General features: G+C 38.5%; 1 protein-coding gene across 1 annotated transcript in view; it reads right to left on the minus strand.

Annotated features, from left to right (window-relative positions):
* Positions 1-20,747, minus strand: part of zc3h3 (zinc finger CCCH-type containing 3) — a 72,020-nt gene that overhangs the window by 34,013 nt on the left and 17,260 nt on the right. Inside the window, exon 4 of the mRNA XM_039670096.2 lies at positions 1,612-1,735. Coding sequence (XP_039526030.2) covers positions 1,612-1,735 — 124 coding nt within the window. The remainder of the gene's footprint in view (positions 1-1,611; positions 1,736-20,747) is intronic.

Raw genomic sequence — 20,747 nt, forward strand, 5'->3', positions numbered from 1 at the left:
AACTGCCATGTGATGACTACATATACAGTACCCGTATATTTACTTAATCAGGCACATGTATGTCTCTTTAGCTGGATTATTTCCATTTAAAAAAGACTTTTTTTTTTAAATCATCTTTGAGCAATCATGTCCAAACTAAATGAGAGCAAACACATAAGGCACGTGTCCTCAAGAAACTATTATCAGCTCATACAATATGAGCAGGGATCACTACTTATTTAAAACCCATGGACATAAATGGATCAGCTCTGGACCAGAAAGAGTGAAGGCACTCAAGGCAGTGTAAAGCAATCCTCACCAAAGACAGTAAAAGAGAGCAAGCGAGATAAAAGAGAAGGTTATTTTGTTTAATGTGGCACCCTTCTTAACATATAACACCTATAATCCACAGTCTCTTTTTTTATACATGGCTAAACCATGCCCACACAGCAGGGGGATTTATGAAGATCATTTTAACTCTGTAGATAAGAGGGGGAATAAAAAATTTACACCCATACGCATGAGTGCTTCATTTACACCCTTAAGTGAATAGGATTTCTCAGTGGCCTCCAATCAGACAAAAGCTAATGCCATACAGACACAGCAGTGACCCATCTTCCTTCTGTGTCTTTTTATAAAGCATTCACAATCTAGAAGCCTTCCAAGCTCTCGTAATTTCGCTTTAAAGTCTCATACTCAAATTCTCTATATACTTCAGCCATGTCAGACCCTTTTCACAATGGCAACGTTAATGCAATGTTTTCCAATATTGTTAGTTAGATCAGTTTTCATTATGAAGAGTAACAAATGCAGGACTCGACAAATTTTGAAAGAGTGTCTGGTAAACCTGTGCTGTGTGAACGGAACAACACAGAGGGAACTCGTCACCTCATATAGTGCAGCAGCAGCAAGACGCTCTCTTTCGCAAACAAAGAAAGTTTGTCATTTCAATCAGAATGTTTTCTTCTTCCATGAGCACTTCTGTATCAACATGTCTAAGGCATGTATGAAAACTGTTATGCCACAGCTCTGATAGAAAAGGCTTTTCATATAACTTCTGTTCACACAGAACAGGTTTTTGCATTCCACTGCGTTCCATTGTTTTTTATGTAAAAATGTGTTCGATGGACCTCTTTGATCATTGCAGTCGTTTCTCGTTATACATACATAAAAAAAAATATTTCAAGGCACCATTGGCCATTACAAGCCTGTCTCAGTGACTACCCACATGTACACATGAGCATCCCGTATTACATCTTTATGGTGTAATATTATGGTTCCAGTAATAGATTACCATGATGAGCGGCACCTTCTCTCTGTCATTATCAGCGGTGATGAGGCAGTTAGTTATGGTTCTGTGTGGCGTTATTAAGGGCCAGGCGGTTATTTAATCTTTTATTAGGCACTGAGACACTGATAAAAAACACTGAATGTCAACAGAGAGGTTTTAATCAGTCTGGTAATTGGTTGTGCCGGACTGAGATTGTGAGTGGGATGCACGCACAAGTGCAAACGCAAAATTTATGATGGGATAAAGTCATTGAAATGAGCCTTGTTGAAGAGGAGACAAACAGGAAGTGGATCAAGTGCTGATCATTTCCACCTCCACTAAAAAAGCACCCAATCACATACCTGGCAGAATGTACTCTCTTGACCCTGAAGGATTGGATTGTATGCGCTTTGCGTGTGTCGATCTTGTAGCGTGTTTTGATGACCCGATGTGATGCCGGGCTTCGCACTGGCGAAGAGGTGGGGCCTGCAAAGGAACAGACAAATCATGGAAGGGAATTAATGGTTGACATGTCACTTCACTGATCAATAATGCTTAATCACTTAATGATGCTCACATAAGCTATAACTGAGTCATTAGTTAGTCAGCCTGTGGTTTGCACAAACTCCAGCTAGAGATAGATACTTTTTACGTTTTACACACACACACACACACATACACGCACACATTAATAACCAGATGCTTTGACACCTACATGTAGTGTGAACATGTTTGGTATCTGGATAAATTGCATGTGAAAATTGTGTGGATTCACTTTTATATATGCAATTTATATAACATTATAATGAGAACACTATTGCAATTGATTGTTGCAAATTATTTGTGCTTTAGTTGCGGAAAGAGTGCATCCACAACATGCGTTCAGAACATGCTCAGTTCACGTGCGCATTCATGTCCTTTTGTGCATATGTTAGTCTTAATACTACTTTTTATGTTGCATATATATATATATGATTATCTGGTAACACTTTACAATAAGGTTCATTAGTTAACTACATTAGTTAACATTAACTAAGAATGAATAATACTTCTATAGCATTTGTTAATCTTTGTTAATGCTAATTTCAACATTTACTAATACTTTTTTAAAATCTTGTTAACAACATGAACAAACAATGAACAGCTGGATTTGTATTAACTAGCGTTAACAAAGATTAACAAAAACAGTAACAAATGTATTGCTCATGGTTAGTTCATGTTAGTTAATACATTAACTAATGTTTAATAAATGAACCTTATTGTAAAGTGTTACCGATTATCTCATATTAGGATGCGTTTGGTTGAGTTTATTAACCCACTAAAGCGCTTCAGTTTACTGGTGTTTAAAGTGCTCAAATGTAATGCCAGACATTAATGACTAAGATTGGGTTATTTGTGCAGATACAAGTTGTAATGTCATTTTTAAACAACACGACACTACAAAAGCAAATAGACCCCTAGTATAATCAGTAATGCTGTCCAACACTTGACAAGACACGACAAGTCACAACATTCGCTTTGTTGCGTCTAGTGGAGAGTATGGCCGCCGTCTTCGAGACATAGTGAAAAGACAAGAAAATATGACGAGGCGTATCTTGCCCTCGAATTCAACAGTGCAACGGTGGGTCATGAAGAGAGAGCACAGTGTGTTGTCCTGATAAGTCTTCAGATAAGCCTGAAGTTGTAGTACTGTATTAATTACAATGTTTCAAATAAATCCTATAGAATTATGAAAGCAAGGTCATGTCTGAGAGTGTCTGAGGTCATGAGAGTGTGGGTGCGTGTATGTGTGGGGCTTGAGAACATGTTTCTCTACAAAAGGTGGGCCCTGCAGAAAAAGTTTGGGAACCACTGGGTTAAGTGTCATCAAATGTGATTTGGTCACTGCAATTTCATGATAAAGCTAGGTGCAAAGGGAGACATTAATATACATAAAAATATGGCACTGAACACAGACAGAGGCGCAGAGGGTGTCATCTAAACTGGCTCTGTGAGGTCTGAGTCTTCCTACTCTACGGGACACACACATTTAGACGTACACCCAGAGGCGCACACAAACTCTTCCCCTGGCAGGTGCGCTCCTTAATAAGCCGCACATGGAAAAATGACTGAATAACAAAGGCTGAATTTTTATCAGCCTAATAAATCATATCCGTCTCTCCACCCCAACCCTTTCTTTCTCCCTCCCTCTAAGTCTTATTCCTTATATCATTTCACAGATCCATCAGAGAGGCGGAGGAAAGGATGTGCGGGAGAGAATAAGTGTGGCTTTTATTTATTTATTTCTGTATTCATTTATCCATCATGTTGCTTTATGAGTGGCTGGGTTGAAGTGACATGCATGTATGGGGGCTGAGTAAAAGATGGACTCTGCATGGCAGCTTTCCCTCTTTGCCGCTGTACACAAGAGGTAAAAACACCAAAGATTTATTCCCAGCAGCTACAATTTAGCATGTTAGACAAGCCAAAGGGAGAATGGAATTACTTAAAGATCTTAAGGAAATCAGAGAGGGTTAGCGGAGGAAAAAGACAAAGCAGAAAGGCTTTGGATGAAACTTTTACTTAATCATTTACAACTGCTTACAAAAAGGTTGTATTTGTTAACAGATGCTATTTACTTTAAAACTAATTACAGGGAACGCAGATTTAACAAGAGTTAAATTAAACATAAATTCTCAGTTGTGCTCAATTGTGCTTAATGTATCTCAGAGTAAGAACTCTTGAATGAAAGAAGAAAGGAATGAATGAATGAAGTAATGAAAGAAGAAAGGAAGGGAAGGTAGAGGAAAGAAAGAAAGGAGAGGAGTACAAAATGGGATGGACTTTTGAATGAAAGAAGAAATTAAGTAATGAAAGAAGAAAACAAGGAATGAAAGAGGAAAGAAAGAAATGAGAGGAATACAAAATGGAAGGAAGGAAGGACAAGGTATAGGAAAGGAGGGATGTAAAGAAGTACAAATGGAAGGATGTTAGAAGAAATGAATGAATGAATGAATGAATGAATGAATGAATGAATGGAAATTGAAAGAAGAAACTGAGTGTAGAAAAAAAAAAAGAAAAATAAGAAAGACAGGCCGGAAGGAGGGATGTAAAGAAGTAAAAATGGAAGGATGTTAGAAGAAATGAATGAATGAATGGAAATTGAAAGAAGAAACTGAGTGTAGAAAAAAAAAAGAAAAATAAGAAAGACAGGCCGGAAGGAGGGATGTAAAGAAGTAAAAATGGAAGGATGTTAGAAGAAATGAATGAATGAATGAATGAATGAATGAATGAATGAATGGAAATTGAAAGAAGAAACTGAGAGTAGAAAAAAAAAAAGAAAAATAAGAAAGACAGGCCGGAAGGAATTAATTGTAAGGAATCAGATGAATGGGCAGGAAAGAAGACAATATGAATTTGGGAAAGCAAATACAAATGTATTGTTTTTGATAATATTCCTTTACCTGGTTATTTAAACAGTTAATCTTCCCCTGGTCTTTATAATAGCCATTCCATAATGTTACAATAGAAACTCACATTTCCTGTACCAATAGAAAACCTTCCTCCCCCTATTTTTCCCTGTCTTCTACTCCAGGGTGCCCCTCTCCATTTATCACCGAACCCATACATGCACACACACTTCCGCATCAGCCGGGGAATTCATCTTCGACAAACATTTACCAATGATCAAATCTCTGCACAATATGGCCTAAAAATAGAGCACAGCAGAGATATGTGTCTGACAGTACAACTGTGTATAATATGGAGGACCATTTATTAGTGTTTATGTGAAGGAGTGCTTGAGCTGTGGAGTATATGACCAGACTCCATAAGTGAGGGAGCAAACACACACGTGTGGGCCTCTGTCAAGGGGTCGTGTATGTGAGGCTGCAAGATTAGTTGTCTGGCTCAAAGTCACTTTTTCACACACCTCTCATCTGTACCACCGATGTCGGACCAGCCCGTCTCCTGGTGGATGACAAATACGGCTTGTCAGAGAGCTTGTGTCTTACACAGCCAGCCGTATACTACGCACTTCTCTGTATTGTTCCACCTTACCTATTGTTTAATGATAGCGCCGCAGAATTGATGCCGCCCGTGTCTTTGAGAGCATGTGTGCGGCCGGTTTAGTCAAGAACTGCACGCTAGGTACCAAAGCTGAGGCTACGGTCCCTGTCAGGACACTTTATTGATGTGTGTACTCGCAAGTGTGTGTATATGTGTGTGGTAAAGGGCTGTCAGTGGCCTATTAGAGGGAAGATTGAGACTCCACTCGGCACAGACTCACTCAACCAACACAACCTGCTGGGCTTTACAATCAGGCCTGGGGACTCATCCATCGCCTGCTGACACACCGGCCCCGCACCCGCGGCTCCTCAGACGGCCGATTATTTACTCAACTCGCTTCGGCTTCAGCGCTGCAAGCTCACACCTTTATCTATCCCTCTTTGTCACATGCACAGACTCATTTTTCTGACAGGTTCCCATGTTATTATTCTGTCTCTCTGGACTTTATGTGGGGCTGCTTGGGATAACTGAGTGGTGATGTTAACGTTAACAGGAAATTATTTTTGTATTATTTTTTTGGAAAAGCACATACACCCAATTAGATGTTTGGTAGTCACCGATTTTAAGGTGGCAGTCTAGTTCAATTTTGTCAGATGTGGGAAGGGATGGAAGGCAAAGTAAGGTATAGGTATATAGGTAAGAAGGAAGGAAAGGAGGGAAAATGAGGAAAGAAATGAAGTGAGAACAGGAAAGGAGTGAATTAAGAAAGATAACGATAAGGAAATTAAGGTAGGTAGCTAGACAAGTATGTGGGAAGGAAATAAGGATTAATGGTAGGAAATAAATGTTGGATGGAACAAAAGAGAAAGTAACTGTTGACTTGCTCTCTCTCTCTTTAAATAAAGTTAGGAATGCCAAAAATATGTTTAAAAAAGGTGGGAAATACAGACTTTCAAGCAGCACTACTTGTCCAAACATGTTCTCTGGAACTAAAATGGAGATACACAAAGTGTGACAACTGCTATAGTATTTATTTCACACTTCTGGAATGTTCCCTTTACTCCTCATCAAATGTTATGACAGGGCAGCAGTGATACCCTGCATCCTCTTAGGGATTATCAAGCGGTGTCATCTCATGTTCTCTGATCCCGTCTCCAAATTTGACAACTAATTCCGTTTAACAGCAGTCCGATTCTTTACCGTTCCATCTCTGTCACATCATTAATCTCATTATTGACAGCGCGAGATACCCCTCCTGCTTCTGCAGCAATCCCCCAGGGTCTCATCCTCTGATTCCCAGTGGGATGGCACAGCTGCCAGTAAATGCTTCTCTGGTAAACCAGCAACACTTAACACTCCTATCAAACTAGTGTTAAGGCAGTGCAGAATCTTGTGGGCCAAAACAAGTGTAGCCGAAATGGAGTGTGGCATAGCTACGGAATGCTATTGCAGGCCAGGGACTGGATCAAAGGGAATTGGGAGTTGTTGATTACTGCATGAAAGGATGATTTAGGGGCTGGAAGATTTGCTGGTAGACACGATTAACCGGTTGGTAAAAATTTGGTACAATTGTCTCTAACGCTGTGCTACTTGGTCAAGACTGCATTTTTTAACATTTTGGTTTAAAAACAAGTGAATTTAAACCATTGAAACACAGTCTGAGTGACTTGTGAACATGCCACTGCTCATAAATTGTGCGAGTACTGGAAAGAGTTCTTTTTAAGCCCGGAACACGCCAAGCCGACGGCCAGTCGTAGGGCACTTTTTGTGCGTCGGGCGACTAAGTTTCCTCGGTGTGTTCCGTACGGTTCCGTGCCGTCGGCTGAAAATAGTCCTTTTTCGGCTTTGTTTCGCCCGATTCGACATGTTCAATCGGCATCGGGCCGTTGGGGAAAGAGAGAACTCTGATTGGCTGTTCAGCTTAGTGAAAGAGTCGGTGCGCGAGAATAAAAGCAAAACAGCAAGCAAAGAAGTCAAAACAGTAAAGATAGAAGGCTGTTCTTATGTTACGTCATCTTACCTGAGTGTTCCTTGCGAATATTTCAATATTAACATGAGCGGAGTGGAATAAAGAAAGCGTTTAGCAGGATTGATATTCAAAACGGTAACGCTGCTTTGTTTACAGTATGTGTATCTGCAGCCGGCAGCGTCGGTTTTCCTTTTTGAGGAATTATAGCTGATAACATTATAGCTGACAGTCGCCTGTAGTTCTCTCGGTGTGTTCAAGTGCAGCTTTTTACCCCGAAAAGAGCAGACGGCAAAACAGCCGGCTTTCATCAGCGCTAGTTCGTCGGCGTCGACTTGGTGTGTTCCGGGCTTTAGGCTTCAACGGTTATATACACATACTTATGTGTCAAAATGCCCGTCTTTGCCAGTATTTTTGTAAACACATTCATTTGTGTCTTAAGTGAATATAAACAGGTGAGAAAGAAGATGCATGTGTAACAGTATATTGAATCTGTGCATTCGTTCTTCATGTATAGTTAATTTACACAGTGAAGATATATGCGGTGTTTTTATTTGATTACTTTATACTTAGTAGTCAACGTTTGAAGTGGATCATAACAGTGAATCAAAGTTGTCCTAAGACAAGTATTGGTTTTGTTCAAAATTCATGTATAACTTTGTTGAAATGTTTTGATCCACTTCAAATGTTGGCTACTATTACTTTACAAATTACTTTATAATTTATGTAGGCTAATATTTCTTATTTTTAGTGCAGTTTTTAGCCTGTTTCTTTGCACTAATTGTGTTTGTGGTCCTATTGCTCTTAATTCATTATTGTTGTTTGTTTAGCTAAATTGTCTTAGCTTGTTTTTTTTTTCCGTTCTTTTCTTTACAAAGGCTAGTATTAGTTTTTTTCTTGTGATATTGATATTGGTGACAAGAATTATGACATCTCAATGGTATCAAATGATGATGATATAAAAAGCTCATAATGCCCCTATTCTGATTGTATTCTGCATGCCTATCTTTTTCTTCCAGGCAATTCCGTCAATGATTGTAAGTGCCTGTATTATGGGACAGCTGTTTAACAGGCATTCCTGAACCCATATGTGAAGGCAGTACCATTGTGTCATATTTGGCAACCAAAATTAGGCCAAATTGAGAGAAGGGGGTACAGTTGAACTGCCCATTTCAAGGTCCTGGAAAGAAAAATACTGTGTTAATAATAGAATTAAGTTGAAACTTGATTCTATTATTAACCATTTGCAACTTGATTGAGCAAGGGTTCCAGTACAGTATTATTTCCAAATTTTCACATATAAAAATAATTTATCAAAATCATAAAGCACAAGTAGTTACTGCATTTTGTTATTCTTACAGTTATTAACCTATAATGTCTAATTAATCTGAAGTCTTGCACATTCACTGAAAACAGCTTATTTCGAGACCGGGTGGGGTGAGAGGGATGGGAGGGATTGGTGGGTGGGTAGTTGATTTCATCCGTGTTTTGCATCCTGCAAGTTTCCTCTGAATAAAAAAAATAATAATAATAATGCATGTGTAGCAACAGCTGGCTAATAAGTAGTTTGCAATCTGGTTCTGTATAAAAGGTGTGTATTGTGTTTGAAACTGTTTTGAGGATAGCACACTTGGCATTGCTTGAGGATCTTGTTACACATGCTCTCAGCCGAGAGTGCATCTTTAGAGTATGTCATATATTGCTGAGAGCAATGAAATACTGTAAAAAGGAAATGCTCAGTGGAAAGCCCTATTATGGAGGTGGTTTGGGTGTGTTTTATGCAAATGACTAACCTCTGTAAACACGGTCGCTCATTTCAAATGGTCCAAATTCATTAACCTTAGAACGAGGATAAGAACAAACTCGTGTGTATGCAAACATTTCTGTGAGGAGTTCTTCTGTGCAGCCTTGTTTGCTTGCATTCCAGATTTAGGGACACTCCCAAACATAATGGGAATCTGGCTGCATTATAGTTGTATTTCCATGAATGCCAATAATCCATACAATAGTGAATGAGACCCACTGTCTGCATGCAACTACTTTTTTGTCTGCATGGACTTGAGCACAAGCAGTGCATAGGCAAGTGATTTGAGTACTCAAAAACAAAGGTCCATTGGTAGTTTTTACACGTCGAATGCATCCATCTGTGCTGACTGTAAATGGAGTGTACTTGGGCACTAAACTGTTCACTAGACAGAGAGGAAGAGAGAAAACAAAGTATACCCAGCTCTTTACAGTTCGTTGAATTAATAGGAAAACATGCTGTGAGAAGTGTGCTAAATTGGCAGATTCTCATTATATCTAGGGTTGCATTTACACTGCAGGTCATGATGCTCAAATCCGATTTTCTGACTAGATCCGATTTTTTTGACGACCCGTATACATCATCTTTTAAAAGTGACCCGTATCCGATTTTTTGCATTTACGCTATACACCGCTGAAACTATCAAATGTAGACATTCTGACACGGAAAAGGAAGTAACAGCACGAAATGCAATGGATGCGAATAAAATTACCCAGTGTTTTGCTCTCCACAATATTTTGAGAAATCATCAAAAAAAAGTCAGCAAAACATTGGTCTCGTATGGCGGAGAAAAAAGATGAAAGCACATATCCCCATATCTCGTGAAATGTCTTTATTTCTTTACACGGATTTATTTCTGTAACAACCCTGCATTTTTCCCCCCACCGTCTCTTTGCCCCAAAAACTCTAAAAAAAAAAACACTCTGAAACCTTCGAATTTCTCCACTGTGTGTTTCCTTCATCCTCCATCGCGCCTATCAGTCAAGTGATCTTAATTGGAGGTGTCCACCTGAGTTGACATCACTTTTATTAATGACGTACGACTCGCATTTACTGGGGAATATCCGATTTGTATGCTTACATGGCACACGCAAATGCACGTATCCGATTCACATCCGATTTATTACCACAGATAAGTGAGGCCTGAATCCGATCTGAGAAAATTGGAATCCATGCGTTTTGTTTTTCCTGCTTACCCGTTCACCGGTCATATCCGATCTGTGCCACATGAGAGGAAAAAAATCGGATTTGGGTCACTTGAACCATCCAGTGTAAATGTGGCCTAAGAGTGTCCCTAAATCTGGTATGAAAACAAGACTGCGCAATATGGTGACATTTGCTATCTTAGGACGGGTGTGAGGAATTAGAGAAAGAGTCGGTGTACGTCTAGAGGGAGGACATTGCACCCCAACCCAAAATACCAAGATGCCTCTTTTCAATCCTGGCACAAACTACAGAGCTCATCTGAATGTGTACGTATGTGGCGCCTAGGTAAAGTGTGCCAACAAAGATCTTTGCCCACCTCTGAGAGCTGTTGTTCAGCCAAGTGTTTATCCATGTGTAATGAATGGAACGTGACCTTGGGAAGTTTGAAAGACCAGAAATATAAGAAGAGCCCTCTGATGCTCACAGGATCCTGTAATTCAGATAGCGAGATGGGCAGCAAGACTGTTGATGTACTTTGGAGAGAGAATACAAGGAGAACCTCCTCACCATGTACCATGGACCAGTGGACGGCTCCATGGGGCCATACCAGTCAAAATCAGGAGAGGCTCAAGTGTCACCCACAAGGCCAGACCTCATCAGTCATTGGTGTGATCCTATCGTCACGGAAACCAACACCACATTAACACGTATAAATACTCACCCTGCTTCCAAATCAACTGATGACTTGACCCAAGATGGCTGGGACTAATAAGAGCAACACGATCTGCACTGAGCATCCCTGACTGCTTATAAAGCCAGAAATGGACAGTTGACAGTCGTAATTCACACGCCAGTTGCAATTTTACTGTGTGTTAACATTTAAGTTACTTTTGGATTCTGCTAGAAGCCTCTTCATAGGCCGTCAACACCATAGAGCCCACATCATGGAAATGATTCCATATGGCTAATGTTTACTCCTTTGGGATTCCAGCATTGCTTTCTCTCTACATTCATGATGCTGTGTGTCACTGCTGGTTAGAGACCAAACAGGAAAAACTTGAATGCGTAATGACACCGGCTTCCTTATATACTGTACTGTTTTCATCCAGTTATAGCATTAAAGGTATGAATAAGAGATGAGAGGAAAGCACTATGACCTTGCCCTTTGCCTCAGAGCACTGCACTCCTATCAAAAAACAAACAACCTGTGAAATAAACCATATGTTTTTTGGGATACCATATGAAATTTAAAGAGCAATGTACTGTGATGATAATTTCTGAGAATCATTTCTGGGAGTTTTTGTGTAAGGGTCAATCACAAATAAAAATGTCTATGATAAAGAAGAAAAAAAACCCTTTGAAGCTGCAGTCCGGCATTTTTCCTCTGTGTCGCCATCTCTGTTCGAAATCTGCAATTGCAGTCATTCGTGGAATTATCAAATTTCTGTGAGTTTGAGGAGAGTGTGCAGCTGCCAATCACCGCGCCGGTGTGGATACTGGCATTCAGAAGTATGACCAACATAAGAATTTTCACCGGAAAATGTCATCTGAACTAGTAAGAAACATCCCCCTTTGTTCTGGTTCTGACATTGCAGTAAATTGCGCTGATTAAATCTAACAATCGCTTATAAGTTATCATATCACGCAAAACCATGCAAATTATACTTTGTCCCCAACAACATAACAATGTAAGCATTGCACGACTAAATGTAATGTCCTTCCGATATGTATCCTTGTTTTCGCATGGGTCCGGTTGTAGTCTCTTTTTTTCTGTAGCCACTTCGTATTTCAAACGAAGTCTTTTGCATTTTACAGCAGTCAATCTCCAGGTGTCACTGCTGATTGTCATTTGAAACTTTCTGGATCCACCATCAAATTGATACGTTTAATTATATCAAGTGCTGTGAGAAAAGGTTATAAATCTACACCAACATCCTCACTCGCAATAGCTTTTACTAGCCGAGACTAGCCCAAACATTATTACAAGCTTACCGTTTTGAATCGAGCTAAGGCAAGCAGATAGTTTTGAATACTGGCTGGTTATGTATTTTGGATCATTTTTAACCCAAAAAAGCTACAGACTGCAGCTTTAAACTAATTTAAAATGCACTCTTATTCAATTTGTATTCATGTTGTTTTGATGTATTTTTTTTTTTGTTTTTAAAAAAGAAAGGTTTACTGTAACTAGCCAGTAAAACGTAATGACATTGTCTTTACACCTTGAACACATGAATGTACACAACTTAAGCTGTATTATTCTTATAAATACATTTATCAAGATTAAAAAAAAAAAAAACATGTCATTGACCCATAACCTTTTTATCAAAATAAGATGAAGTCCCATGAGACTCACATTTCTAGGAAGTGCCTCAGGGCTGTGTTACTACAGTCACAAGAAACATGTGTCTGTCAGTTAAACCAAAGATTCAAAAAGTAAAACCTTTATGCCATGCGTCTATTGCACAGGGGTACTTATGAAGGTTAAGTGCCCTCGGACCCAGCACACAATAAAGCACTTAGGCTCTGAAACACTGCCCATCACAGCTGAGAGCTGTATATCTTTTGAGGGATTGAGACATGTTTATAAAAACATGCAAGCATGAGCGTCTAAAGGAGAGACAAATATAGCGATAACAAATTTAGAAGACATAAGGTTAGACTACAAATCCACGGGTGTGATTATGCCATGTGCTGACAACAGAACTGCATATATTCACAAAATGGACATTGGTTACATACATGTGTGCATTTATGTTGTGTACACGTCCAGTGTGGTGACAGAACGAATAAACTTGACTGATGCATTCTGGGTTTAGAGAGTATATCCACTGAGAGCAGAAGACACTCTTACAAACTCAAAACATACACTTCACCTGTCAGCCACCTGTCCACCACCAAGGGCACCTAAGAGTCAAAACCCTGGGCGCCATTCTCCTTGCAGGACATCGTTAATCACTGGGTGTGAATAAGTGTGTTGCTAAAAGGAGTTGGTGTTTGGCCGTCCATGCTCAATCAAGTCTGAGCATTCGACTGACTAAAAAACTTGGGTTCCACTCAATGAGTGAGACATTGAGCGTGACCGAGCAGTCACTGACCCTGCACATGTGAGTGTCGATGGCTCCCTGAGTGACTTATGGAGGTCGTGAAAGTGTCATTGTGGTAAACACTCACCTAGTAGGAGGGGCAGAAGCTTGAGATGGTCTTGTTGAGGGCTCTGTTTCAACTAAGCAGGATCGTAAATTATAGTCATTGGATGAGACCTGTGATGCAATGATGTCTGTTCTTTTTTGGAGATTGGATTATTCTTCGTGTCACTCCAAATTTGACATTAATTGCAAAACATCAAACATCAGTGGTTCTGAAAATCATTGATACTCCCTGAACCATGTCTTAAAACACAGCATTTAAATGAAATTGGATAGCTACAACAGGGGAGAAGATTATAACTTAAATGTTGGGCTGTTCTTCACACAAAGCTATCATATTGTTTCAGATTAGGGCTGCAACTATTTCAATTATTTTATCTGTCTATTAATTATCAATTATTTCTTTGTTTAATCTGATTGAAGTGCCAGATTTTAATTTCTACTACCTTTCAAACTTTGCTCACCATGGCTGCACCGAACAAAACACAATACCGTGAAATATTCATATTATAAACACATTATTATAATTGGTATTACTTTTTATTTTATTAATATGTGTAATACAATTTTATTTTAATTTAAATACTTTTTGTATCTTACTATTATTTTAAAATGTAATTTATTCCTGTGATGGCAAATTTTCAGCAGCCATTATTCCAGTCTTCAGTGTTACATGATCCCCCAGAAATTATTTGAATATGCTGATTTGCTGCCCGAGAAACATTACATTATTATTATCATCAACAGTTGTGTTGTTAAAGGTGCCCTAGAATGTTTTTTTATTATTATTATTATTTTATAATGTTTCCTAGGTTGCCCTTTTTTTAGATTAAAAATAGTCATAATTTAGAAATAAAAGGCATTTCTCCTAGCCTGATTTTAGCCTCTGATTTGAACGCTCAGTTTGAAGGGGCGTGTCTGCTGTGTGTAACCGCCCACTGCTGTGATTGGCTGACATGCTTGCATATGAAATAGCTATCTATTACATGTGAAACTCTCTCGAATAATTTCACTACAGCTATTATACGTTTTTGCTATTACACCTATCGAGATTAACGAATCGTGAGATGTTTTTGAAGTATTTAGATCTAATCCCATCACATTAAATGTTGCTGTGATGAGCATTGTACAAGCAGATGACAGTCTATCGATCGTGAGGATGAAGATTTATCATTGCAACGCAGTTTCTGCACTCTCTAATGCTTTCACCAATGCAGACACGATCATGTAAATACAGTAAGAGCTTTGTTGTGCAGTGTAACGCGAGTCATTAAATTTATAACGAGTTTGGCAAGTGTCCAGATAAACTCGCGCTGTGTGGAAAGATTGTTCTTTGATCGCTTTCTGTATATAATTTATTCACAATTTAAATAAGGTTTTTTTTTTTCATCCTACAAAAAGAAACGGTGTGAAGTTGACTTACTGATGCATAAACAGTATTGAACGATTTTGAAAGAAAGATTACCTGAACAACAATTACACATCAGAAAGTGTTGCTTGGTAGGGACCTGAGGCCAGCTCTTGGCCCAAGTTAAGGAAACAGTCCTCTGTGAAATGTTTGTTATTTCCACAGAAAATAAAATTAACCCATTGTTTCTTCAGAGGCTCGGATGAAGGAACTAAAAAATACTTGTGTTCATGTGTACATCCAAACACTGAGCAACTGCCATGCTTCGGCTGCGCAGTTCCGCCTGTCATTGAACATGGGCTGGCATATGCAAATGTTTGGAGTCCTACATATTAATGATCCCGCCTGTTGTGTCACAGTCTGTATTATGTGGAGATTCGCCTGTTTTTCAGGGGTGTTTTTCAAAAACGAGATTTAAGTAAGCAGGATAAATCAATGGTGTTTGAGACTCACTGTATGTCATATCCAAGTACTCAACTCTTGTTATTTAACTATGCCAAAATAAATTCAATTTCACATTCTAGGGCACCTTTAAGTTACCCGCCATTCAGAACTTCTACTAGTAATAAAACAAGGAAAAAGAGATAAACCAGATTAACTACATCACAGTATATATTATAAAATTTGGATTTCATAAAATTAAAATAATTTTAACAAAAAAATCCTGTCATCCAGCCATCTCCTCCCTTTCTCTTTCATCCTCTTCACCAAAAATGGGATTTAGGTGGACAGATCAATACAGTACAAAGAATATCAAAAAATGTAGGATGTTGCAAAATAACAATGTATTTTCTCTTAACCAAATTGCTTTTTAATCTTAACTATTGCTTCATTTGCAAATGAACAAGTGTGCCGTTATTTGTTGCGTAGTGACGTGCATGTTAAAGTAAGCCTATATTTAATATATCGTGATGACTCAAAAGTCGAGTATTTGCACTAAATCTGCACAGATTTGGCTTACACAAACTTCCCCAGCAAAGTGAGTTCACATAATAAGTAAACACGCCAAATTGGCTAGTGACAGCATTACCCGCCACAGTTAATTTTTACCTGCATTTGGTGGGTTGGTGGGTGTTAATTTTAAACCATGTATGTGTAATATATATATATATATATATAGTAATACAGGGGAAAAGTCAGTGGTGGACTGCCAGGTTTGGTGAGTGCAAAGACCTGTCTTTACACCTGGACCTTTGAGTGTCAAGCAGGTGTTAAAGACAAAGTACTGGACGTTGTTTTGTCCCTCTCGTCTCAAGTCCCTTCACATCTCATCATCAATTCACACTCCTCCTTCCGCTCTAACTGGCATTGATGCCAGCAGCTGCTGTAGCTTTAATTGGTCCCTCTGGGTAAAGCTGGCATGAAGGGGAACAGGCATCTGTTCAGAGTGGGCAGAGAGGAGGGCACCAAACCGCTGGAGCATCTGCCCTCAATGTCACCAGGACAACAGCAAGGGCATTAAAAAAGGATAAGCCACTGACCTTCAGTTTATCTGCACGACTCACCTCAGACCTGTCATTCGGGAGGAGTTACTACCAGATCTAGCACCAGGATACCCACCAGGCACGGGATCTGTGCCAAGCAATGACAAAATCTACAAACTTTTCATGCTGGCTAAAGGAAAGCAAGAAAGAGTGACAGTCTCCAGAGGCTTCACCTCAAACTTTGGTCATTAAAATCCACAAACTCGTTAAGTGGAGAATGCCATGAAAGTGGATCTGGGATATGACAAGCGCCCTGACAGGGCATGGAGCGGGACAAATCAGTGCAGCTTAAAATAGGACATGTGGTATTCACTAACACTAACCACAGAGCTGCATTAAGGAACCATAAAAAGATCTTGTTACATATCACACAATCAGTTAACAACTGTCTTAAACACTTTAACATAATATGCGGCATGAAGCAAAATCATATTTCTATTTGATATCCCCTCATACACTCATACTGCCCTGCACAGTAGTCTGTCAAGTCCTATTGTAAAAGATGATCATAAATTGTGTTTCTCTCAATGGTTTCTTAAAATCTGCGGGCAGTGTTCCACGTGAAAAGGCCATGACTTGTGCTGTTGTGCAACATTAGATTGGGTGACGGCTGAATGCCACAGGACTTATGATGAGACAGCCTGCCTGACTATATTTATTAAACAGCTCAAATATAATATTAACTAATGCTGTATTAACATCTCACACACAAAACTCAAAAATGTATTTTGAAAAAATTCAAAAAAGCTTCATTTTATTAAACCTTTTTTTTGTGCATAATAAAGAATGAAAAAAAAAATTGACAGAAAACAACATAAAGCACAGCAGCAGCGATGTGGGGAAAGGAAAACGCAAACATTGAACCCACTGAAGCCACTAGTAGAGTTTATGACTGATTCACCACAACACCCAATCAATATAACTCCACCCAACGTCCCTAAAAGTGTGACTCTTCCACCTCAGTGCTTCCACATGGGATCTGCTGTCCCTTTTTAAATATACAGATGGCCCCAAGATTGGGAATAAATCAGTCTGTGTCAGGCAATAATACACCATACAGAACTGATCAATGGAGTACCATTTGCCAGCTTGATGGTAGAACCATGTAATGCAACATACAATATACCTAGATTTGAGTAGTCTTTTACATTATATTTCTGAAGATTACTGTGATGGTGTCTCAATGATAATCTAAAAGAAATAATAGAGGTTTCTTCATGCATTACACTGTTCTGGCTGACGTTTGTTAATGATAATACGTCCAGAATTACTGTGCATCTGTTAAAGGTTGATATGATTTATTGAAATGAAGTAAATTCACATATAATGAGTGATGTGTGTGAAGTTATTAGCAGTAGTTCACAGACAGTAGGCCTATATTTGAAAAGTCTGAGCAGATAAGTGACTATCACTAACCAGGATGAAACCCAGGTCGCTCTACAGCCACCCTGACAGGAGACAAACTAGCTATTTCCCACAAAGCAACTCACCGGGGACAACAGAAAATGAACTGGCCCTGATCAATACCATCCAGCTCCTCTCTCTACCCATCTCTGTACTTTGGTGCTGCTCACAGAGGAAACGAACAACAAATGCACACATACTATAACACACAGTATGATGTGCAAAACCACATTTAATTATGTCACACCAGAACAACACACACACAAACACACACACACACACACACACAAAAGCTTTGGGTTTCTTATCTTTTAATCCACATATTATGGAATTCCTTCGCATAGTAAATTAGACAATCACAACCTGTAAAAGCAATTGGTTTTCTTCATTTAAAGGATGTTTACCCAAAAAGACGTAATTTTTTTTAACCACAATTTACATTATTGTAATGTTCCTTAAAATCGATGGCTTTCTTTTTTCAGAAAATTCAGGCAGATCTTCACACTGACCATGGCAGTTTACATTTTTGTGTTACACCAAAGGAAAAAAAAAATCTATTTCTAAAAAATCTAAATCTATTATCTATTTTTCTATATTTCTATTTCTTTTTTTTTTTTTTGGATGAACTATTCCTTAATTTTAAAAGGAACTCATATATATCAGTAAACTTTATTATATGAGAGAGACCAATTTATTTTAAAAAGTGACAAAGACTATCTTTAGTTCACAATCTCTAAATTCACATGCGGTCAGTGTGCTTCATGTCTTCCTCTAATTACCGAGATTCTTTATTTGGATGGTGTATGAGTGTGTGGGATATGTGATTCCTGTCAACAGAGAGGAACGCTCTAAGTGCACAGGTGTGGGAAAGACCCTCGACACTATTCTCAGACAGACACAGACCAACTATTGTCATTCACACAGAGCCACCTGGGACATGTTTTCCCATGTCTCAAGAATCATAGTCGAGAAACATGCAATTAATACAAACAATTAATAAGTTACTTCAGAAGACAAATTTACTAAACCGGTACAACAGATGAGGCTTCAGTCTTTCAGTATGTACTGACCAAATCATCAAGTGGTTTAAATGACCAATGGGCCCTTGTAAAAGAGCTCCCTCTGCAGGTGATGATTAGTAATGATCAAAAAGGATCTCTCAAACCTTGATACTATACAGACCTTTTATACTTGGTAATACTGGATATAATAGAACACAATACACAGGTGTTTTCATGTAGAAATAGAAGTGCCAGCTATAGTACGAGTATGAGATTAATCATACTCATAGTATGATGAGTATGATTCATTTCAAAAGATGAGAAAGGACATCAAAAAGAGGAAAATCAACCCCTAAAACAAGGCTGAATGTAGTGGGTCTTTTAAAGTGCAGCATGGAGACAGTGAGCATAAAAAGAAATGGATAAACAACTAACTCTGGACCACTCAGAGAAATGAAAGCGGATCTGCGATTGTTTTGGCAGATTTCCCTGACCTAGTCTGTGCCGATGTCTGCATGGTGTGCGGCGAACTGATACAGGTGCAGAAATAGCAGCTGGAATTATGTCCTGAGACAGGTGCAGTGATTTCAGCAGTGGGAATAAAAACCAATAGATGAGCTACATTATAGTGGCAAAATCTCAAGCACAGAGTTTGCCTTTAAAAAAGTGGTAAGGAGATGGAGGCAATGGAATCAGGACATGATGTCGACTCAAACCTCCATCCCATCGAACATGTGCAGGGAGTCAAGACTCCAATTCAAAGCAAAAAAAAATAAAAAAAAATTAAAATAAATAATACACAAATAAATACTGTAATATGCCCTTCCTGCAAGACTGGACTCAATTACTCTCTCAATTCAGAGCAAAGCTTACTAATTGAATACGTTAAGCATTAATTATGTAGCTTGAGTGGGAGCCTATAAAACTATACCCAGCAGATCGATATTGCAGGAGTGGAATTAGCAGTTATCTTAAAGTCCTTTAACAACAGTGCAGGCTGACAGACCAACACAAACAATCATCCATAATTAAATGGAGACTCACACAGAAAAAGTGTGTGCGAGCACACACAAACGCATTGTAATTGTTGTTTTTGTTAAGGATTTTTTCAAGGATCATGCAACCTGTCCATGTTGTCCAAGTCTTATTTGTCTAAGGATTTTTAAGTATTTATCAATTTTTTTTTAGTTAATACGCTTTCAGTTAATAAGCTAATAAGGTTTATTTATATCCTATGCATATTTTTCGGTCGTGGCCCTCCAGTTGAGAACTGCATTTGGTGTTAGTGAGGCTCCAGACTGTACTTGTGTACTCATAGTTTTAGAGAATTTTAACATACAGAATAACTCATACTTGGTATCTAAAAGAGTAGTTCATTCCTAGTGTGTTTTACCTACACACACTACAGTGTACTTGTACAACTATCTTTGCGACATCTGGTTTGAATATTAGACTATCAGAGTGAGGACAAAGTGAGTAACGTGAGGACATTTAGGCTAAAGACTTGGTTTTAGGGGTTATTGCGTTTAGGGTAGGTTTAGGGTAAGGGGTCAGGCACTTAGTTGTGATGGGTAGGGTTAGGACCAAGAGATTGCACTGTGTCAACGAATGTCCTAACAAATATAGATGTAAAAAAAAAATATATATATTTATATACACATACACACATATATATATGTTTGTGTGTGTGTGTGTGTGTGTGTGTGTGTGCGAAACAAAATTAAATAAAAAGGAAACAAAATTCAAAATCTTTAGAAGCCAAAACTGGTTATTCTGACTACAAGCCAATGTTGACCTGACATTAGTTTAGAATTTTGTTCAATTTGTATTGCACATATAAATTCATGGTTCTAAATTAGCAAAATAAAACAATAAATGTTTAATCTATAAAAAAAAAAAAGATTAATAGTATACAATTAACAATTTTATTGTAGTTTGAAAATCTGAACCTGAAGCAAAACAAGTTAAAAAGCCCTGCATAATTACAATTACAATTTACAAAACTGACGCAGAAGTTTAAAATCAGAAAAAAAAAAGAAAGCAAAAATAAAACTTTGGATGAAGAGAAATAAGAGGAAAGCTGAGGGGGGTTCTTTTGACATATCACTCGCTTCCCAGATTTCATCTGTCTATCAGTCAGTGAGCTTTGTGT

This window comes from Pimephales promelas, chromosome 8, assembly GCF_988280905.1.
Source record: "Pimephales promelas chromosome 8, fPimPro1.hap1.1, whole genome shotgun sequence".
NCBI classification, from domain to species: Eukaryota; Metazoa; Chordata; class Actinopteri; order Cypriniformes; family Leuciscidae; genus Pimephales; species Pimephales promelas.